Consider the following 22,253-nt stretch of genomic DNA (forward strand, 5'->3'; position numbering starts at 1 on the left):
GTCGAGTTTTTCAGCCTAATAATCATTCAATATCCATTATAATAAAATCAAAATGGGGGAGGGGGTGTGTTCAAGTTCAGGCTACTTCTACAGAATTAGTATCGCAGGCGACTCTATCAGTGCCGTACTGCACATGCATACCCTAGTTGACCATAAAGGAGCAGTACTTTGAAGTTTGAACAACCCTGCCTTGTCAAAAAGGTGCAATAACTACAGACGTTCATATTGCTTCCGCATTCAGTCAATGGCTGAACATTTGGCCTAAGCTAGTACCAAAGGTGGGCCTCGCAGTTGTAAAGGGCTTGTCATAAACTTATCCTACCATAATAATCTGGAGGTATCATGTCTCCCCGCGTAAAATAGGAAGAAGTCCCATCACTTTCTTGATATGTATTAAAAAAACTCTCAGATTAAGCAGTAAGTAAGCACAGCCTCATTGATGTGTTAATCAGCTTAAACTTAATTACAGGTTTTCATGTGAGTAATTCAACGGAAAATAAGCGTATTCTCCACTAAAATCTAGCTGCGTCTAGTCATCATATTTTTAACTCTGCTTAACCATAGGTTAAAAAAAATGTATTTGCTAAATGGACCGGACCATAGCCGAATACTTTTGGGGCGGATTACAGACGTGTTCAAACAAGAGTCATTGTTCCATCAAATCTTCTGTCCCGATCGACAACCTCTTTTTTCTTCTCTTCTACTGATTCAGACGGTCAGACGGTCGGACAAAACTCCACATTACACGGAGAATAAACAAACATAAAAACCTCAATTTTATTTTTTTCAATACCAAAACCCTAGACATAAAAAAGAGCTCAACACTCAAATTATTAAAAAAAAATTGGAACGAAAGAGAGAAATTCCGAAAAAATGGGTCGTCCAGACCCATGTGTATTATTCTCCCAAACTTTCCTTCACCCACAACTCGACGAATTCGTCGACGAAGTAAGTTTTTTTTCTCAATCCTATTTACCCAATTACTTGAATTAGAATTAAAAAAAGAAATATTATTTTTTTTTCTTACTGCAGGTAATATTTGCTGAACCAATTGTTATAACTGCTTGTGAGTTCTTAGAACAGAATATTCCATCATCTTCTTCACTTGTTAAGCTTGTTGGGTAAGTTGTCTCGCCCTGCCCACCTTAATAGTAGTTTTGATAATGCATTGTTTAAATTGTGTTGGTGTTTGGTTATATGTGTGATACAGGGCTACTTCACCATCTTCATTTGCTTTGGAGGTTTTTGTACAATGTGAAGGGGAAACGAGGTTTAGGCGGTTATGTCAACCCTTTTTATATTCACCTTCGTCTTCGAATATGCTTGAAGTTGAGGTATTTATCATTATGCCAATGTTACGATTACTAGTCATTTAGTTTTTGCAATATTAGGATCATGTAATACTGTGACAACTTGTATATATGAGAACAAGAACCATGTACCTAGTATAATAAACTACACCACAAATACACACACCGAAGAAAGTGCCAATGTTACAATTGCTAGTGCTTTAGTTTTTGCTATGTTAGGATTATGGAAATAATAGTGTCAGAGCAAGCACTGTTTCTAACGGTTGAAGTTTTATTTCGTATAACGGGTTGTAAAGTAATAGCTGTGGACTGTTATATGTAACAATTGTTTTTTGCAATTTAGACACTTTTTATTGTTTAGAATGATGTCCTTGAGTGAGAGATTACCATAAGATTAACCTTCTTGATGCAGGCTGTAGTAACTAACCATTTAGTAGTAAGGGGAAGCTACCGAAGCCTTACTTTGGTGGTGTATGGAAATACTGCAGAGGATCTTGGGCAGTTCAACATTGAATTTGATTTGGACAGTTCATTGGCAAATCTTGTCCGTTCGCCAACTGAGGGAAAACTTGAGGATCTTCCTCCTGCATTGCGTTCGACCAAGTTGACGCTGGAGGAGTCCATTTGCCGCCCAAAGTTTTTGTCGTTACCAGTTGCTGAGTCTGAATTTTCTTTTGAAGTGGAACAGTTTTTACAATTGTTAGTCAAGATTTTTGATGCGTCTAACAGTGTTGATACTACCCAAAGAGTTTTAAGTACGGTCATAGCTGCAGTGTCTTCTTACGTCACTAGTGATTTAGGCTGCACAGCAATAACTCGGAACCAATGCAAGCAGACTGACATGCTACCTTGCGGAAAAGAACTTGAAACTATTCGTACCGAGGCTAAACATGAACTTCAAGAATTGTATAAAATTCTTCAGAATGAAGCAAGTAGTTTATCTGATGACTTATTGGGTGAGGGTGTTGCTATTAAGTCTGAGCTCGAACTGGACATTGCTCCTATTGATAACTTACCAGATGTATTCAGTTGGTATGATCTCTTTAATAGGATTTTTTCAAGCAATGGAAAATCTATTCCCCAGGTGAATGTCTTTCTGTCTCAGAGTGCTTTTGTGACCGTAAGTCCATAACCATCTGGTGAGAAAATTCTGATTTTGACTGTTTTTCTTATTTCAGACCAAGAGCATGATTCTAGGACTGAGTATGGTTTATCTGCTCTGCTCTTGTAAAGAACATTGTTTTCATTTTTTTAATGGCGGTGGGATGGAGCAGCTGGTTCGTGTTTTCCATCATGAGACACAAAAGTCTACAGCCGTTAGATTATTGCTTCTTGGTATCATTGAGCAGGCTACTAGATATGCTATTGGCTGTGAGGGATTTTTGGGCTGGTGGCCCCGTGATGATGAGATTGTGCCCGTTGGCAGTAGTGAAGGTTATAGTCAAATATTGAAATTATTATTGCGAAAGCAGCGACATGATGTTGCTTCTCTTGCTGCATATCTTCTACATCGCCTGCGTTCTTATGAGGTTGCAGCCAGATATGAGGTACAATATCCTACTTTTGAGTTGAACTTGCTGACTATATGAGTATATTCTTAGCTTCTCCGGCAGTTATTTCTGATATTGTTCTTCTGGCAGTCTGCAGTGCTATCTTTACTGGCAGGTTTATCTGATGTTAGTAAGGTTTCAAAGGTTACTCTGGACATGCTTGACAGTACTAGATTGCAGCTAAAAAAACTCATGGTTAGTGTAAATCTCTCTCTCTCTCTCGCATGCGCGCACACACACACACATAGATCTTTATTCCTCCTGATTCCTGTCATACTATTATTTCTGTCTGTTAGTCACGTTCGACAATTATTGATGTAGAAAATGTTAAACTTTCGTGGGCCGATTGAAGATCCTTCCCCAGTGGCTAATGCAAGAAGATCCTTGATTCTTGACCAAACTGAGGGACTGTTATCTTATAGAGCAACAATTAACTTGATTGCGCTATCAAATTGTGGTTTTTCGAATGTCATTATTGACCCCCATTTGCTGTCTCTTCTCAAGGTATAGTATCTATTGTATTTTCCATATATATCAAGCAGTAAGCAAAAATGCTAGTGGTCGGATAATAATGCTGTTTATGCCCACGGATTGGAGACACTGATTGAACAATGAATCTTTGTTCAAAGTGACACAGGTTATTTGAATAATGGTATGGTTAACAAAAGCATGGTTTGCCTGATCAGTTCCTAGAATGAACTGATATAAGGAGTCACAGCTAAGTTGTTGCCATGCCTACTGAAAGAAAGGTTTTTTTTCCCCATGATATGTTCTTTCTCTTTTCTTGATTCTGGTGCTTCCGCCTGATATATGTGTGGACGTTATATGTAAACATCGAGTTGAAATTGTGCACTAACCCATAGTGCAAATTGACGAAAAACACCATTTTAACCATGAGGCCATCTACAAAAAGGAAACCGGCTTTCCATTTCTTTTAGGGTGCATAACAAGAAGTGTCTTAAAGCTCAACCAGCTTAGAATTTTAATATAAATTGGTTCAGATAAGTTTATGTCGTCTGAGATGAATATGGATCAGATACATATTTGACAAAATCCTAAATCCAAATATTGATAATCTTAGGAAATTGAAATGCTTTCGCTATTTATTCATCTTTATATCATGTTCAACAATTTTTAGCAACAAATGTGACTTAATCTGACTATAATTAGCTAAAATAATGAATGCAAATTCGAGGTAGCCAATTTTAAAAGGGTCAAATATTGTTTTGACTGTCAAAACCCAGCCTTGAATCTGATAAACACATGTAGGAGCGGGCAGAGTGTCAACTGAGACCTAGTTTCTTTTCTTTTGATTTTGAAGATTTAATGCTACTGACACTAACAATGATTTTATGGTTTGAACAGGAGAGGGGATTTTTTCCTTTATCTGCTGCTTTATTGTCATCTTCTGTTTTACGTTCACAAAAGGGACATACATTAGACATGTTTTTGGACATTGCCTCATTAGTTGAGACCATACTCCTTTCACTTCTTTCATGTCGCTCAGGTATTGTTAACACAACCTTTTGTCAATTTTAACTTGTTTTTCCCTATAAACAGCAGGGTACGTGGTACCAATTTTCTTTCTTTATTTCTTTATTATTATTATTTTTCCTTTTCTTTTGTGTTAGGCCTATTGTTCCTACTACTTCAGCCTGAAGTTGCTGCTGCATTAGTTCATTCCCTAAAGGGCGTCGAAGATAATAATAAAGGAGAGTGTCTGCCTCTTCGATATGCATCTGTCTTAATAAAAAAGGGCTTCTTCTGTCTCCCTCAGGATGTTGGAATGATAACTGAGCTGCACCTTAGGGTGGTTAGTACCGCTGTTTCTTGTTTCTGGTTTCGCCTGCCTCTATTCTTTAAAATGTGTCTCAGATCAGTACTTTTGATTGCAGGTGAATGCCATAGACCTTCTGCTTGCATCAACTCCACAATCTGATGATCTCTTATGGATTTTGTGGGAACTGTGTGGGCTTTCCAGGTATACCTGTCCATCTCTATCTTTTTGAATGTAGGGCACGATAAACATTGATCTTATTTGAACTGTATTGTTATGGGACCCTAATGACACCATTTGCAGGTCTGATTCAGGACGGCAGGCTTTGTTGGCCCTCGGGCATTTTCCAGAGGTACATCTTTTGTAAATTCTCCATTTGGAATATTAGTTCTATACTTCAATAAATAATATATAGTGGCCACATTTTAGTTCCATGCTATGATGGTAGTCTATATATGAGCTTTTTTTCTTCGTCATCTCAAGTAAATGTATGTTGGAATATTCTAACAGCTTCCCTTTGGTTTATCAAAGAAGTAATTATGGTTTTTTGGTTAATTGATTATGTATGTATCACGGTTGTGTTTTTCCATAAATTTTGAACCGGTGCTGTGCAGGCAATTTTAATCTTGATGGAATCATTACGGTCTGCGAAAGAAGTTGAGCCAGTATCATCGAATAGCGGTGGGATGTTTACTAGTGGCTTCTTTTCTTTACATGCCTTATTTGTTTTAGCACGTGTCATGGTTATTCAGTTGAGATCTGGAAATGCAGGATCTTCCCCACTCAATCTTGCAATCTTTCATTCAGCTGCGGAAATTTTTGAAGTCATAGTTACCGACTCCACTGCTTCTTCTCTTAGTTCTTGGATTGAGCATAGTGTGGAGCTTCATAAGGTTTTACATTCGTCTTCGCCTGGGTCTAATCGGAAGGATGCTCCAACAAGGTTATTGGAGTGGATAGATGCCGGGGTGGTTTATCAAAGAAATGGGGCTATTGGACTGCTACGGTATGCTGCTGTTTTGGCTTCTGGCGGCGATGCTCACCTTACTTCAACAAGTATTTTGGTATCTGATTCTATGGATGTTGAGAATGTTGTTGGAGATCCTGCTGGTGGTTCCGACATTCAATTTATAGACACTCTCCTTGGCAAGCTTGTTTCAGACAAGTCATTTGAAGGAATTACTCTTCGTGACTCTTCAATAGCTCAACTGACAACAACATTCCGGATTTTGTCATTCATATCAGAAAACTCTGTATGTGATCTGACTTTACCTATGCTTACATGATTGATTGGTATCTCTCCTGGCTAATATCATTTTTTCTTTTTTTACTTGCTGAAGTCTGTTGCTGCTGCTCTTTATGAAGAAGGTGCGGTGACACTTATCTATGTAGTTCTTATCAACTGTAAATGTATGCTTGAGCGGTCCTCCAGCACCTATGGTACGTACCTTGCCCCCTCCTTTATTAATGGGCTGGCTTACGTTTCTATTGAAATATTTAAGTGAGACATATTTCAAATGAATTTAATATTGTGTTGCTCAGTAAATGGCTTTGGAGGTTTGGGGAGGAAAAAAAGAGCCTTTGGAGGAAAGTTATAGTGTCTAAGTTTGGGGAGCGGAGTTTAGGTTGGGAGAGTGGCCCTGTTATCATGCCCTATGGGTGTGGCGTGTGGAAAGGTATTCATAAAGTAGGGGAGGCTTTTCACAAGTATATTAGATATGTTTTGGGTAGTGGAGAAAGTATTTGTTTTTGGGAGGATGTTTGGTTGGAGGAGAGACCCTTGCTGCGGGTGTTCCCTCGATTGTATGCCTTATTTGACTTTAAAAATAAGCCGGTTTGCTAGTTCATGATGAGGGTAGATAATGGTTCTGTTGCTTGGAACTTTGGGATTTATGATGCTCTCTCTGATAGGGATGTAGCAAGTGTGGCTGCACTCACAATGAAGTTAGACTTTATTCCTTCTATGAGACTGGAAAAAGATAAAAGACTTTGGCATATTGACAAGAAAGACGTATTTTCTTGTAGATCCTTTTAGTGGGAATTTTGACTTAACCCCCCAAAGTTTGGTAGTGTTTTGACTAAACCCCCCATTTTAAAAATCATTTGAGTTTGCCCTCCACTCCGTCAATTTTGTGTGTAACAGACATTGGTATTTTAGCTATTGACCATTTTACCCTTATGAAAGAGAAGATTCTGCCTATCGAGAAGAAACACAAGTATCTAGAAAATGAATTAAATCAAATCGAGAAGAAACACAAGTATCTAGAAAATGAATTAAATCAAATCGAGAAGAAATACAAGTATCTAGAAAATGAAGAGAAGATCAAGGAAATGTGTCATACCTTCTACGCGGTTCTCATTCTCAACTAATAAATCATCCACTGAAATGGACTTTTTGTTTATTGGTGTTTTTATGCCACTTATCAAAATCAAAGAGACAGTCTTATGCGAAAGATTCTGCCTATTTTGCATGTCTGTCTCATCAGCCTTCATGTTTGGCTTTGTACAAGAGCTCTGCAAGATAAAAAGAAAGGGTATTTGTTACGAATAAGCAAATGAATCACTGGCAGAACAAATCGTTTACTACTTTTGATGGTCGATTTAATACGAACATATTCAAAAATGTTGGTCGGATGCCACCAAGAACCTAAATAATGTTACTAGTTTGTTTTACTGAACCATATCATATTTGATGGTACGGAGAAGAGAGACAGAAAACAGTATAACACTCACATGAGCATCACTCCCTTTTTCACTACACCTTAGTTTCCTTGGGGCATGCAATAAAATCAGTAAAGTGTTTAGCTGAAGAACTCTCATCAGTAGCTTCATTATTTTGCTGAGAAGGGTTTGCATTTTTGTTGATCATGTCTAGCACCGTTTACCTTTTAGATATAAATTTAACAAGATTTAATTCAAAGACGACAAAGCACCGAGTATCTAAATGCTGCAGAATAATATAGTGAACAAGAAACAAAATGAATAGTGCAATTGAGATTGGGAGGGGACATACAGAGTGCCTTCTCCAAACATGCTGCCACAGATTCTTGAGCTCATTCTTCCTTACGGGTTTAACAAGAAAATCGGGGTCTGACACGTTTCCTTGAGCCAATATGTAAAATACGAGAGAGAGAGTGCAAGAATTAAATAATGACAACTTTTGGGGGGTTTTCGCAAAGTTGGGTTTAACGTGTTAATGTGGGGGGCAATCCAACGGCTATTTCATTAGGGTAAAATGGTCAATAGCTAAAATACCAACGTCTGTTACACACAAAATTGACGGAGTGGGGGGGGCAAACTCAAATGATTTTAAAATGGAGGGTTTAGTCAAAACGCTACCAAACTTTGGGGGGTTAAGTCAAAATTCCCCATCCTTTTACTTTAAACTTCATTCCATTGTTCCTCATTGGGGTCTGAAAGTCCTTAATAATTTTCCGAGTCAAATTATTTGGGGTTCCAAAGTTCCTTTGAAAGTTGCTTTTTTTGTTTGGTGTGCATCATTAGGTAAGATCTTGACTATAGACAATCTCAAAAAAGACACATCAAAGAGGTGATTGTTAATTTTTGCCCTTGTGTTTAAGAGATGGGGAGTCTGTGAATCATATTCTCTTGTTGTGCCCTTTCTTTAGGAGAATCTGGTGTTCTTTTTTGTTTGAGTTCGGTGTATCTTGGGTGTGTCCTGGTTTGATGAAGAAGGTCTTAGCCTCATGGAATTTGAGAGTCTATTCTCGGAAGGGTTGCTGTCTTTGGAGCATGCTTCCTTTTGCAATCCTATGGGGTATATGGTTGGAGAGGAATGATAGACATTTTGAAGCTACTACAATGTCTATGGGGAAGGTGGGTTTGGCCATCAAAGCGCGTTTGTTTTTCTAGTTGAAAGTGCACGATGAGTTTCGAGGCATCCCTTTTGATGTTTTCGTGTGCAGATGGGAGTCTATTATGAGCGGTTGATAGAATTTTGTATGTTTTTTTCTTAGTATTTTGTAGCTTGTACTATAGGATATCTCATCCTTTTTCTGTTCGATAAATATATATAAACTATACTTTACCGATCAATATATATATATATTTCAAATGAAATTAAAAGGGATTTATTTTCTCCCTCCAAAGAGAAGGCAGTGAATATTGATTTATCATGTAGTACATGTTCTTAGATTCGAAAAATCATCTATCTTTTTCTCCCAAGAAAAATATACTTCAACTTTTTCGTGCATGGTCAGTGTCATACGATTCATCTTGAATGTTTTCCTTCTGTTCAGATTGGAAATACTAAACTCTTAGTAACCATAGATGGTGAATGTGCGCAGATTACCTTGTTGATGAAGGCGCGGAGTGCAATTCTACCTCAGATATGCTTCTGGAACGTGGTCGTGAGCAAAGCCTAGTGGATCTGATGATTCCCTCTATTGTATTACTCATTACACTTTTGCATAAATTGCAGGTACTTGATATTGGATTTTGTTTTCTCTCATAGGCTTTTGTGTGGATAAAAGCTAGCATTTTACCGATAGAGTTGTAACTACTTAGAGTGGAAACTTCAAAGTCCGTTTTGAATTTGTACTATATCTGTTTTGCCTGATTTCCCGGTTTCTGTTTAAGCATGCCTCTCAACTTGTATCTTTTCTGAGTTGCAACTTTGCGTTCTTGCAATTAGAAGCTATATCTCCTGAAAACAGAGTTGAAGCAATTTTTCAATAGACCCTGTGGTTGTTCGTGTTGAATTCTTGTGTTCTCCAGTTTCTTTAAACCTTGAAGATTATATTCATTCTTGATTATAGGAAGCTAAGGAGCAACATCGCAACACAAAGTTACTAAATGCTCTTTTGCGCTTGCATCGAGAAGTGAGGTGATTCAATATTTTCATTCCTGTTTATCTTCTCCTACTCAAATGTTGGTTTTTACTTTTAGTTGTTTTTCTCTCTTCTTTGAGATGTCTTGTTGTTTGATGGACTTTCCTTTGGGCTTTATGATTGTAGTCCTAAGTTAGCTGCTTGTGCTGCTGATCTCTCCTCCCCATACCCTGGTTCAGCACTTGGTTTAGCAGCCGTATGCCGTTTACTTGTATCGGCACTTGCATGTTGGCCAGTTTTTGGTTGGACTCCTGGCTTGTTTCATTGCCTGCTTGATAGTGTTCAAGTTACTTCATCACTGGCCTTGGGTCCAAAAGAAGCCTGCAGTGTTCTCTGTCTTTTGGTATGCAAGTTCTGTTTTTTATAATTTCTTACTTGATGTGTACTTCTTCACCGTCACAACTGTTTTTAATTGTTAAACTTTGAATGAAGCCCGCATTATCAACAAAATGTTCTGTTGATGTGTGTGTTATCTGGGGGGTGGGTGGGTGGGTGTTGTTTAATTCATATATAAACAATTATATTCTGTTGGTTAGTTGTCATATTTCGTAACAATTATATTTTGTGAACTGATTCAGTCTGACTTTCTTGCAAGAAACATTTCGTTTCTTACCTCTGTGAGATATCTCATTATATTTGAATTTGGGATGGTATATCTACTTTATGTGACTCTTCTTGTTTGTATCACAAGGGTGACTTATTTCCAGAAGAAGGTATCTGGCTTTGGAAGACAGGGATGCCCTCACTGAGTGCTCTTAAATCATTGGCCATCGCAACAGTTTTGGGTCCTCTGAAAGAAAGACACGTTGATTGGTACTTACAGCCTGGACATGTTGCAACACTGCTGAGCCGATTAATGCCACTGCTCGAAAAATTTGCCCAAATTGTTCTGCATTTCGCATTCTCTGTATGTTGGTTAGGACTAGGGTTTTCATTATTATTTTCTTCTCTGACGTTTATTTAAGAATGTTGGTTTCCCTAATATTCTTACTCAATTGCTATCAATTTTCATGTTAACTAGGCTTTGGTGGTCATACAAGATATGCTTCGAGTTCTTATAGTTCGTATTGCGTCCCAAAAACCAGATAGTGCTATCATTCTTCTGCGACCTATCATCTCGTGGATACATGATCACGTTTCTGAAGCACATTTTTTGTCTGATACAGATGTTTTCAAGGTGATATATGCTACTATTGTTGTAGGACAAGAATATATGTATTTACAGAATGTATGTTATATATCTTGTTCTCAACATTCTTTCACTGTCTTCCAGGTTTATAGGCTGCTTGATTTTCTTGCCAGCTTATTGGAACATCCGTGTGCCAAGGTGTATATCAATGTACTGTTTAGTGTGATTTATAAGTCAACATCACTTATTCGTGTGTTTTCTTGCTGACGCTTCTTTTCCTCACCAGACATTGTTGTTAAGAGGTGGTGTTGTTGGAATCCTAATCAAAGCACTCGACAAGTGTTCTAGTTCATATGGCCCAGAAGGGAAGTTAATTACAGAAAGCAGAAGTTATAATTGTGGCTTTACTCTGCGTAATTGGTGCTTTCCTGTGTTCAAGTCCATTGCACTGATTTGTGGTTCACAAACTTCCTTGCAACATTCTGGTGTATATGATAAGTAAGTATATTTTGTGACTGGTTTTTATATTCTTTCCAATCCATATCTTGTTGGAAAGTGTGTTGATTTGTCTTATTCAAATGACCTTATTTTTTGTTTCATATTCTGATGCAGTAGTGGAAAGATGAGTGTTAAAGATTGTTCCTCAATTCTGCACCACCTTCTGAAGTTATGCCAGGTAACCTTTTTGAACATAGTGTCTGATCATGACTCACAAGGTTCATATGAATATTTCTCTTTTAGCGTTGAACATTACAATGAATAATGAGTTTTTATTTGTATTGTTTATTTCTCCTTTTATGTAAGATATCCTTGCGTCTTAGTTTATTAACATTCTGTTAGAACTGCGATGAGTAGAATCCATCAAGCAAAATAAAGGGATAGATAAGAAACAATGTGTTGTATCCAATCTATCATAAGCTGTTATCTAAAATCGAACACAACATCTTATTTTTCTCCCCTGGTGCAATAGATCCAATTTATTTGTTGGTTTCAGAGCCATGCTAATGCTCTTGAGGCATTTAGAAAGCTGAGAGTTATACGTAGAGGCATAGGTTGGTTTTCACAGAAGTAGTCAATTTGCACGAGGAAGGATCAAGTTTAATGGGAACAAGTTTAGATTGGAGGAAGGAAAAATTATTTAGAAAGGCAAAGAATAAAAGTATACTTGTTAGACTCCATGTTACATGGACACGCCATATTAAAAAAAAAAAATCATGTCGGATATGTATCCACATGTCCGTGTCAGATAGAACACAGAACACAGACACATATTGCATCTGATATACCTCAATTTGAAATATATCGCTGTGTAAGACACATCGTATCAGTGTCACATAAGGACACACATATCCTTGTCAATGTAACTTAACTTAGACTACATATAGTTTGAAGTCAATAGTTTGTTCCCAACTGCCTTTAAAACTATCCAGCTTTCTCTTGCTCAACTTTCTAAATTCATGGTTGGTAATCCATTTATTATATGATATATTTTCTTACTAGAAAAATAAATGAAACACACAAAAGTTCTTCAATGAAGGGGATCTGTTGTGTAGAACATCTCTTCTTCAAATGCGTCTGTTTCATGTAATTCGGTGCTTCATACTTATTCTTGGATGTATCTGGCACCTTCTTTAATATTTTTGCTGTATGTAAGTGACCATTTCCTCTCCTTTGTTTTTTGTTAAGGCTGGCCCTTTCTCCTCTCACTATTTGACCTCATAATAGATTCGAGTTTATATAATGATTTGGGAATGGATATCCTTTTCCAGGTCCTTCCAGTTGGAAAGGAGTTGCTTGCTTCTCTTATTGCATTTAAAGAATTGGCTTCTTGCAGTGAGGGTAGAAGTGCTTTTGCATCAATTTCCACACATTTCCAGTCTTTTAGTCTTGATGAAGTTGAGTTAGAGAGTAGGCATGAGCAGGATGGACATGATGGTGTCATTGATAACTCTGATGGGAGAATGAGTCCACCTTTGCTTTATTTCTGGAGAAATATATCTAAATCAGTTGGAGGTAGGGAATGTTTGTCAACTCATGCAATTGAGTCTGTTGGTGCATTGTCTTTAGGTGCTCTGTGTCTGTGCGTGGAAGGCAAGAGGTCAGTTCCTTCCCTTAATTTTTTTACTTATTTATTTAATGTTGTTTGTTTTGTCTGTGTGAATTTTTAATACCCTTTTTGAAATACTGATAAGTTTTTTTAGGACCATCATTCTAGTTTATGTATTTATGTTTGGGCTAATTTGAGTTCTGCTGTAGGCAATAAGGCAAATTTAACAACCACCTGTACAAAAGAGGTTGTGATGTATGTTGTTGGCGGAAGCTTCAACATTTGATAAACATCAATAAGATTTAATAAATCAAATACTTAAAACTAGGGTTTAAACCTTCAACAAGAAGAACAATTCTCAAAGAATTAATATTCAATTATAACCAACCTAACAATGAAGGCCTAGATGCCTTTATATAATAATCCTTGTTCCTAATTCTATATGGAAACCAAAATAGAAACCTTACTAAATAACCTGGATCTAATACAAATAGGAAACTATACTAATTCAATAAGACTACTAATAATATAATTAGAAGCTTCTATTCCCATGCATCATGTTGTTTTATTTTCTGCAAAAATAGCACGGGCAATTACAAGCCATTTGACTTTAAATTTATTTTTTTATTTATGTTGAGACATTATTTGAACAAAGTATAATTACACTGATACTTTTCTTGCAGCTAATGTTCGTACATATTCTTTGCATGTGTTGTTGTTTAGGTCTAACTAGATTTTGGATCCGGGCATACGCTTGGGCTCTTTTAGATATTTTACTCACCTAAAACACTTTTAGTAAAAAAGAAAAATCACTAAAATCCCTCGGTAGTTAGATTCCAAAACTAAAATTCCATGTAAGCTATGTTCATGGTAAGCTAATAATTCGGTTAGTTCCCTTTTGAATCCGATACTCGTAAAAATATGAGAGAAACACATAAGATTTGTACATTTGGAGTATTTCTATAACATGTCATTGGACATTTGATCTACTTCTTTCATAATAATAGTTAGAGCTAGTGTTTATTTGTCATGTAGTATATATAGAACTATAGAAGTGAATTATGTACATGAGTAATTTGAAAATACTACCAAGCTCGACACAATGATCCCCGAGTAAAATTTTTGTGGACCTAAGAAACATTCATTTTGAACAATTTGTAGCTAGATGGGAAGATATTATATATAGAGTCTTGAGTAGGTAGTTGGTTTATTTTTGGGTTGTTTTTATATTTCCGTTGTAATGGTAGGTTATCTCGACCTACGTTTTCTTTGAAAAATACAATTTAACTTTTACCGAGCAAGAAAAAAAAAAATGATCCTCGAGTTCTATGTTACCATGAATTTTGCATAGATTCACCTAGGATTCTCAAATTTCTATATTTGGGTCAAACAACAGCTTTTCAATAAACTCCATGACTTTTTTCAAACATTTTGTACTCCCCAACATGTTCTTTACACTTAGATAATGCTCCATGGTTGCTCATTGATTCAAACTGTAACATCCCCTTATCAAATAGGACACCACATGCTATAAATATTTGTGCATCGGGGTGTTAGTCCCATTTCTTTGAACTAATTAAATAGATCAATGACATCTTCTCCACACCCATTTTTTGCGAGACCCATTGTCATGATACTTCTAATAATGTAGTTGAGTAGCAATGTAACGTTTAGCAGTGCATAAAGATTTAATATTTGGAAAAATTTGTTTTTGGTTCTGCGGGTAAGAAATAAGTTCTACACTGTCTTAGTGTGCTTATACAATCAACCTAGCTAGTTAAGAGTTAAAACCCCTTCTGATAATTAACTTCCAAAAATTTTCAACAATAAAAGCCTTCTAAGACAGATTGCATAGTTACAAAAAAAAAGTGACAAGTATATGGCAATAAAGTAGGGAAATAGACAAATAAAACATTATTTGTACAGGGACATAGATAGAACACTTTCTAGGATTACTTGTTTGTTTAGCAACTCCCATAACAATATTTAACGGAATTAAAATTGGCGCCACAAAGGAAAGCGCTCGTGAGTGGTAATGCTTCGACTCCTGAAGTTCATAGATGTGTTTCTTTCAACATGTTGAGTTAGCAATCCACTAAAGACTATCCGTTTCGTTAAAAAAGTATGAATATTATTGACAAAGTTTTGCAATTAAAGAACATAAATTAAACACTGCCCGGAATGATGGACTCTTTGTTTATCTTATTCTCCCTTTTATATTTAAATAAAAATATATACTAAAAAGTGACAAATATATGACAATAGAAGTAAGGATTAAGGAAATAGACAAATAAAACATTATTTGTATAGAACATAGATAGAACACTTTCTAGGATTGTTTGTTTGTTCAGCAACTCCCACAACAATATTTAATGGAAATAAAATTGCCGCCACAAAGGGAAGTGTTCTTGAGTGGTACATGCTCCGACTCCTTAAGTCCATAGATGTCAAAGAGCTTACATGTGTTTCTTTCAGAGCATGTTGAGTTAGCAATCCACCAAAGACTATCAGTTTCGTTAAAGAAGTTTGAATATTATTGATGAGGTTTTGCAATCAAATTAAAGAACATAAAATTCATAAACACAGTAGAGTAAAACACTGGCCGGAATGATGAACTCTTTACTTCTCTTCTTCTCCCTTTTTCTAATTTTTATTACTAATAAAGGAAAATTGTAAGTTTAGTGGCATATTTGGAAAATTGTAAGGAAAATCATATTGAAGATTTGAAGATGCATACAAATAGTAGAATGAGTTATCAAGTGCTCTTTTATGTACTTGGCAAAAGTAAAAAGGGAGGACCTGATTTCATCATATTTTAGCAAATCTTTAGATCTAGCCAAACTTTCAAATAAGTATGTGCTTTATAATAGACACTAAAAGTGTTTGATTCGTAATAGGAAACTAACTTCTACAAATCACCTATTTTCACCAATTTTTTAGCAATTTTTTTTATTTGGTAAAATATAAAAAAAGTGGAAATACACTCAAACTCTCCAAAAAAAGGTTCCATGTGGCATTGTAGGTTATTAGAAAATGTTATCTCTTATATTAGAGTGCCACCTAGGAGAGAGAAAAATCTCTTTTAGAGGTCTCTACTTTAGTGTATAGATAGTAGATAGTAGATGCACGTGGTTACATATTCTGTTAAAACATTTTCTGTTTTGAAGATATAATAAGAGCTGTCTTCACATAAGGTTTCCCTTGTGGTAATACTATGGGAGGACATGACATGTTGATTAGTGTGTTTGGGTGGTTGTCAAATCCCTGAGAATCCTGAAAATTTCCTGAACATTTACTTTTCAATGGATTTTCCTTTTTCCAAAGGACTATCACCCCTATGTAAATATGAAAGTGTGGCACATCATCTTACCTTGTGGTATTACTGTAGGAGGCACCGTAAGGCATCTTATGGGATCACCATTCTAAACCAAAAGGGAAAAAAGACACTGAACAAAGTGCTATTAACACTTCCCCTCTTTTGGGTGCAGGCCTTTTACACTTACTAATTTCCTTTTTTCTAGGTCCCAACTCCTAACTTCCAATTCATATCCAACCCCTAATGGCAGGCCAAGGCAGGTTGAACTTGAAGTTAATGAAACAACTGAATACCCAAGGAATGAGGGCAAAGTGTATACTTGTTCTAGACACTTCACTTTTGGCCAAATCTTCCTTTATCTTGTATTAGTTTCCAATAAGTGTTGGGGTCGTTAGAATTGCATTTATAGCTTGCTGTATCTTTTTCAACTTGAGCTTTACTGTTTGATGGTGGCCGATGTAAGTGGCAATCCAAACTGCCATTTTAAATATGGTACCATTTAGTGAAAGCGGTTTTATTCTTTGTCTGGACATTCGAACCAAACAAAATAAAAATTCATACAACGTGTCAGTCACTGTCAGTACTTGTGGTATAACATCCTAGGATAAAATGTAGGGGATGACCAGGAATAGTGCTCTGGCTTTGGGAAGGTGAAACACCATTTGACTTTGACATGGGCTGAAAGAGGGAATATCAAAATCAACTTAGAAGATTGTGCCGTCTGCTGTAGGATTTGATAGGAAATGTTGGATGACCAACCATGTGATTACATGTCGGTTTAGAGACAGATCGGTCTAAAGCTCATTCTTAATCATATTGGTCCTCTAGTCCATGTGTTCATTATCTCGTAGTGTCTTCCCTGGCATCACGTGTAAAGATGACTCCATAATCAGCATCTACTTCATTTGACGTGACCTTCAGGTGGAAGTGACTTGGCACTTTGTGGACCCCAGACCACTAAGTCCTTGCTTTACTCATGTAGTTTAGGTGTCTTATTAAGACTGCTAAATATTTGAGGACGCCGTGTAGGGTAGTGTATCTTCTGAAGTTCGAAGTTCTTGAACATATTGAGGTAATATATGGAGTCTTACACAAACAAACTAAAATTACTAACTGGCAAACGCAAAACAGTTTTGTTTTGACATTGGTCGCAAGCAAAGTTGTGTGAGTGGGTGTGGGTGGCAAACATTCATTTTAACATTGGGGAATCCAACTCAAAACCAATTGGTGATGAGTTGTGAGGCCCAGGAACTTAGATACTGTTATGTAAGGCTTCCAATTAAAATAAACATCTCAATTCACCCCCTCAAGTGTAGCCTTACTTGAGCCTAACATGTGGACAGACATACTTGGGTGACTTAGAGTAAATGGGCCCTTTGGGCCAAACACAGTAGTTTGCTCTGGTATCATACTAAATATTGGGGTATCCAACTCAAAACCAATCGGTGATGAGTGGAGATGGCCAGTAACCTATACACTGTTATGCAAGGCTTTCAATATCCCATGTGGGACTAAACTAAACATCTCAACAATAAACTAAGTAGAAAAATTTACTGGTATTGTTACTGGCATCCCTACAAGTGGACTCTAGGATTCGTAGGCCCGTGTAGAGGAATCTTAGTTTCTTTTGCTCTAGTAATTGATCATAGTTCACACTCATAAATGACACAAAACATGTTTTTTTTTAATAATTTGGAATGGGCCTACTGGCAATTGAGAGCCCATAGTCTATTGGACTATAGGCGTACACAACTTACATTTTACAGAAGGGAGTGATAGTCTGGTAGAGCACTTGCTCATAAGCATCACGAGCTTCTGATATCTTTCACCTCCAATTTCGTACATCGTCGAATCTTGATACGGCTTTGTTAGTATTTATCAATTTTGTATGAATTGAAGTTTAAAGTATTTCTGTAGTTTTTCAGCTTACATATGTGCTGAGTTCAGTTATCCCTTACCCAGATGATAACACTACACATAAATTAAATACTTCATGATCTAATCCCTCATTTCCTTTGTTGATCAGTTTGAACTTGGAGCGTATCTCTGTATTGAAACGCCTTTTTGGGGTTTCCTATGATCTGCATGGCAATGAGCAGTATCCTGAAGAAATGCTCAAGGAATTTAGTGAGTTGATAGGTTTGTTAGATATGAGGGATGTTGATGCTGAACAGTCCACGTCAGATATAAGAGCTACTTTATCTCAGGTGTTGTATTTGTCAATCTCTTATTATATTTTTGCTTTTTTTGTTCCCCTAAATACAATAAATATTGCAACCCATGTGCAGGTGAAGGAAATGGCAAAACTTTTGTTGCTACTGTTGGAAAAGCCTGTAGGTTCAATCAAAGTGGACGAGATCATATGTACTGGAGGCTTCTGTTTATTATCAAGTGATATTGTAGATCATTTCACGTTTACATCTATAACCATGATGAACATCATCAATGAAGATCCCAGATTATTAAATTTAAGGATCAGAAAGTCAGACGATATCTTGGAAAAGACTGAGGATTTGTTTTCTTTCAGTGGACTTGCAGACAAGTTTCTTTGGGATTGCCCTGATTCTCTACGTGATAGATTATCCACGCCAACTCTCCCTGCAAAGAGGAAAATGCCACCAATGGAGTTGCCAAATAGGCGTTCTAGAGGAGAAAATTCAGGGACCGAGACTACAGGGACAAATGCATTTGTGCGTGGTCTGGGCCCACCTAACACTTCTTTAGGTCCTACTCGTAATACCTTTCGCCACCGCAAGCCAAATACCAGTAGACCTCCTTCCATGCACGTTGATGATTATGTCGCTCGAGAAAGAAATATTGATGGTGCAAGCACTGGCTCAAATGTTGTTAGTTCCATCCAGCGAGGAGTTACTGGAGGGAGGCCTCCATCAATACATGTGGATGAATTCATGGCAAGACAAAGGGAGCGTCAAGTTCCTCTTGCTTTGGCTGGAGGAGAGGTGGCTGCTCAGACAAGGAATGTGCTGCCCCCTGAGAATGACATTGATCCAGAAAAGGTGGACAGATCTCGCAAGCTTAAAGCGGATCTTGATGATGATCTTCATGGAATCAACATTGTCTTTGACGATGAAGAATCAGAGTCTGATGATAAACTGCCATTTCCTCAACAAGATGATAATCTGCAGCCTGCACCTGTTGTAGCCGAGGGAAGTCCACCTCGATCAATTGTTGAAGAAACAGAAAGCGAAACAAATGATAATACTCATGGTCCTAACATGGGTACGCCATCAACATCTAATGCTGATGAATATACACAGAGCGAGTTTTCTTCTAAGAGGTCAGTTTCCCGGCCACTGTCTCGGGAAGCAAGTGTTTCTTCGGAGAGAAAATTTGTTAATGCCAATATAGATAAATCATATTCGCGTGCGAAGCCTGATGATGCAAAACATTCTGCTCAGACTATGGCCTCAAATGGGTTTGATTCTGCGACTAAAAGGTTTTCTGGATTCCCCCCACCATTCTACAAGGGGTCTCCTTCTGGACAGTTAGGGGGAGATTCAAGAATGCCTCCATCAAATTTCTATCAGAGGAATATCCCCCAACATGCACCTAATGTTCCGTTGGTTTCTGGTTCTCAAGGACTTTATAACCAGAAATTTGTGCCCAACCAACCACCACTACCTCTAACACCCCCTCCAGCAACTGTTTCATGTGCTGTGTCTCAGAGTCCTGAAAGTGTGCTCAGTCACTCCTCCCCCTATGGCCATAATATTAGAGATGGACCGCCACCTCTTCCCCCAGGCTTCCCATCACAAGCATACGAGGTTGGTGGTTCTATTACAGCACCAGCTTACAATATGAGTGAAGATAGATCTGCTATTCACAATTATGCTGTGGGCCTAAATCTTCCAACTAGTTCGTCCTCATTTGTGGACTCCAGGAACGACCCCTCGCAAATGCAGCCTATACTTAATAGCTCTATGACGGTATTAGCAGCTGCACATACAATGTTTGACTCCAAGTATTCATGGGCTTCAGTTCCTTCTGCTAGTAGTGCTCCACCACTTCCTCTCACACCTCCACCATACTCAGCTTCTTCAATCACTCAATCATCTGTAAAAAGCTCAACATCACAGTCTACGGGGTATAATCAGACAAATGTTGGAACCATCCAGCTTCCTTTAAAATCTAATTCACCTTCAAGTGATGCTCAACTAGCAAACTTGTCCACGTCAGGAGGAAATTTAACTTCTTATTCACCACCCCAGCTTGTCGCACTGAATGGTAGGCCTGCATCTATACCTGTTACGCTCTTTAGCAGTTCAACAATCTATCAGGGCCCGAACCTACCTGGTCTTTCACATAGCATCTCTGCCACACAATCTTCTGTCCTCTCAGTGCAACCACGTCAGCAGCTGCAACCACTGCAACCACCTCAGCCTCCTCATCCTCATCCTCAGCACTTTAGGCCACCCATTCAAGTTTCCCAGCAGCAATCAGAGGTCTCTTTGCTACAGAGCCCTATTCAAGTTCAGACTCATCCGTTTCAGATACATCAACAGCCCCATATATCTCCGATCCAGGTTTATTATCCTCCCCAACAGCATGAGAACCTTCAACATACTCTGCTGCAACAGCAAGTTGGGCTCTCTCAACCCCAGGTTGTGCAGAAGCAAGGAGATAATGTATCGCAGCTGCAAGTTTCCGAGATGTCAGTACAACAATACTCTCCTGAAGAAATCCAGGTATTGTGGAATAGATGGAAGTTATAACATAATTTTCGTCTTATTTCACCTTTCTAATTATCTTTGTTATTTTTATGGCAGTCTTTGATAAGTGACAGGGAAAAACTATGCCAGCTTTTAGAGCAGAACCCAAAATTAATGCAGATGCTTCAGGTTGTTTTTTTATTTTATCTCCTTAATTACAACTGTTGCATTGACATTTCAGCATTTTCATAATTGGTATACCTAACAAAGTAAAAAATAAGGAATGCAAGGAAAGTAGGAAACAATGTTTAAAATCAAGTAAACACCAATAGCCAAGTAAACCATGTTTACTCGGTTTTATTTTTCCTGCCAAACCAACTGCCAATAGCTACATTATGTGCAGTGGGGAAAGGTATCTTGTTGAAGCAATGGGAATGCAAAAAGGTGATCTTGACGTATTGGCGATTAGGAGAAACTGGATGGATTGAGATATGATTGGTTCATTTAATATATTTTTTTTAAATATTTTTTTTTTTGAATCTTTGGATTTTCATGCGTTAGTGTTCGTACTTCATACCTACGTTTTAGGGTTTTCATTTGTATGTTTCATGTAACTATATAAGAATAGAGGTATAATCTAATACTTGAACCAAAAGGTGAGTTATAAGAGCACATAGGATGTTTGTTGTTTTGTTGTATTTGGTTATGCTGAAATAGTAAGATGCTGCCTCTCCACTATAATCTCTACCATTGCAGTTATGCTTTGAAAACCTTCGAAATGTCAGCAGGGTACGTTTAAAGAGTACTTTTAGCAAAGAGTTAATTTTGGCTTGTTTTTTTTATTTCAGGATCGATTGGGCCAATTATAGCAGCATGGAAGCATTGTTTTTGCTTGCTTTTTTCGCGGGCTTTTTAAAATAGTTCCTGGAGTTCCAGTTAATTCCAAGTGATGTTTGTCAGAGTTTCTTGTCCTTGCCATGAGAACAGCAGCTGATGTTTTGGCAGCTTGTTTTGTATGTAATATATATGTTGTTTCTCTTCACATTTTTTTTTTTTTTTTTTATTCATTTTGTACTATATTCAATTCATGTAGATAATTATATGGGGCTTTCCCCGTCTCATGTTAACAAATTTTGTCTGGTCCTTGTTACGAAATGTAAATACGTGAGCTTTGCATCATACCCTCAATTCTCTGGGTTCTTCAAATGTGAGGTCTCTGACTTCAGAGTAGGAAAGAAATTTATGTGCTTTGGTGATCCTGATTTCTGTGTACTACTACATTTTTATTTTTGATAATCCGTGTAATACTTCACTTTGTTTCACACGTCTTGTTTTTTGCATTATAGCTTCCAGTAAGTATTTGGTCTCAGTTGCTTGTTAGGCATTTGGTTAAATTGGAGTTATAACGAAGGACCTAGGCAGTACTCACTACTCAGTAAAGCATACCCTCTTATTAACATGCGAAGTTATTTGGAAGAACGTTTATGTAATACTATCTGATAAGAATTCTATTTTCGGTGAAACTTTTGAAATTCACTAGTGTATATTCTTCTCCTTTGCTTTTGTTGCACTGACTCCACTGAGTGAAGTTGATAGGAAACTTT

At 37.3% G+C, this 22,253-nt stretch overlaps 1 protein-coding gene across 3 annotated transcripts; it reads left to right on the top strand.

The window, feature by feature from the left end:
* The first annotated feature begins 709 nt into the window (after positions 1–709).
* Positions 710–21,908, top strand: EMB2016 (mRNA methyltransferase EMB2016). 3 transcript variants are annotated; one of them, XM_086570955.1, is made up of 28 exons: positions 710–948; positions 1,033–1,121; positions 1,211–1,334; positions 1,723–2,394; positions 2,489–2,857; positions 2,951–3,055; positions 3,182–3,364; positions 4,226–4,367; positions 4,492–4,673; positions 4,756–4,841; positions 4,941–4,989; positions 5,252–5,318; positions 5,409–5,890; positions 5,978–6,077; positions 8,945–9,078; positions 9,416–9,483; positions 9,614–9,830; positions 10,179–10,394; positions 10,509–10,664; positions 10,761–10,814; positions 10,903–11,114; positions 11,229–11,292; positions 12,386–12,714; positions 18,006–18,186; positions 18,268–20,685; positions 20,767–20,838; positions 21,053–21,093; positions 21,498–21,908. In XM_086570955.1, the coding sequence occupies exons 1-27, from the start codon at positions 874–876 to the stop codon at positions 21,071–21,073; spliced, it is 6,867 nt and encodes a 2,288-aa protein (XP_086427081.1). In that variant the 5' UTR covers positions 710–873; the 3' UTR covers positions 21,074–21,093; positions 21,498–21,908. The 3 variants fall into 3 exon arrangements, with proteins under 3 accessions (XP_086427081.1, XP_086427080.1, XP_086427082.1); XM_086570954.1 differs by lacking the exon at positions 21,053–21,093; XM_086570956.1 differs by lacking the exon at positions 21,053–21,093 and having other exon boundaries at positions 11,232–11,292.
* Positions 21,909–22,253: the final 345 nt, after the last annotated feature.

This window comes from Coptis chinensis, chromosome 7 (genome assembly GCF_015680905.1).
Source record: "Coptis chinensis isolate HL-2020 chromosome 7, ASM1568090v1, whole genome shotgun sequence".
Classification (NCBI taxonomy): Eukaryota; Viridiplantae; Streptophyta; class Magnoliopsida; order Ranunculales; family Ranunculaceae; genus Coptis; species Coptis chinensis.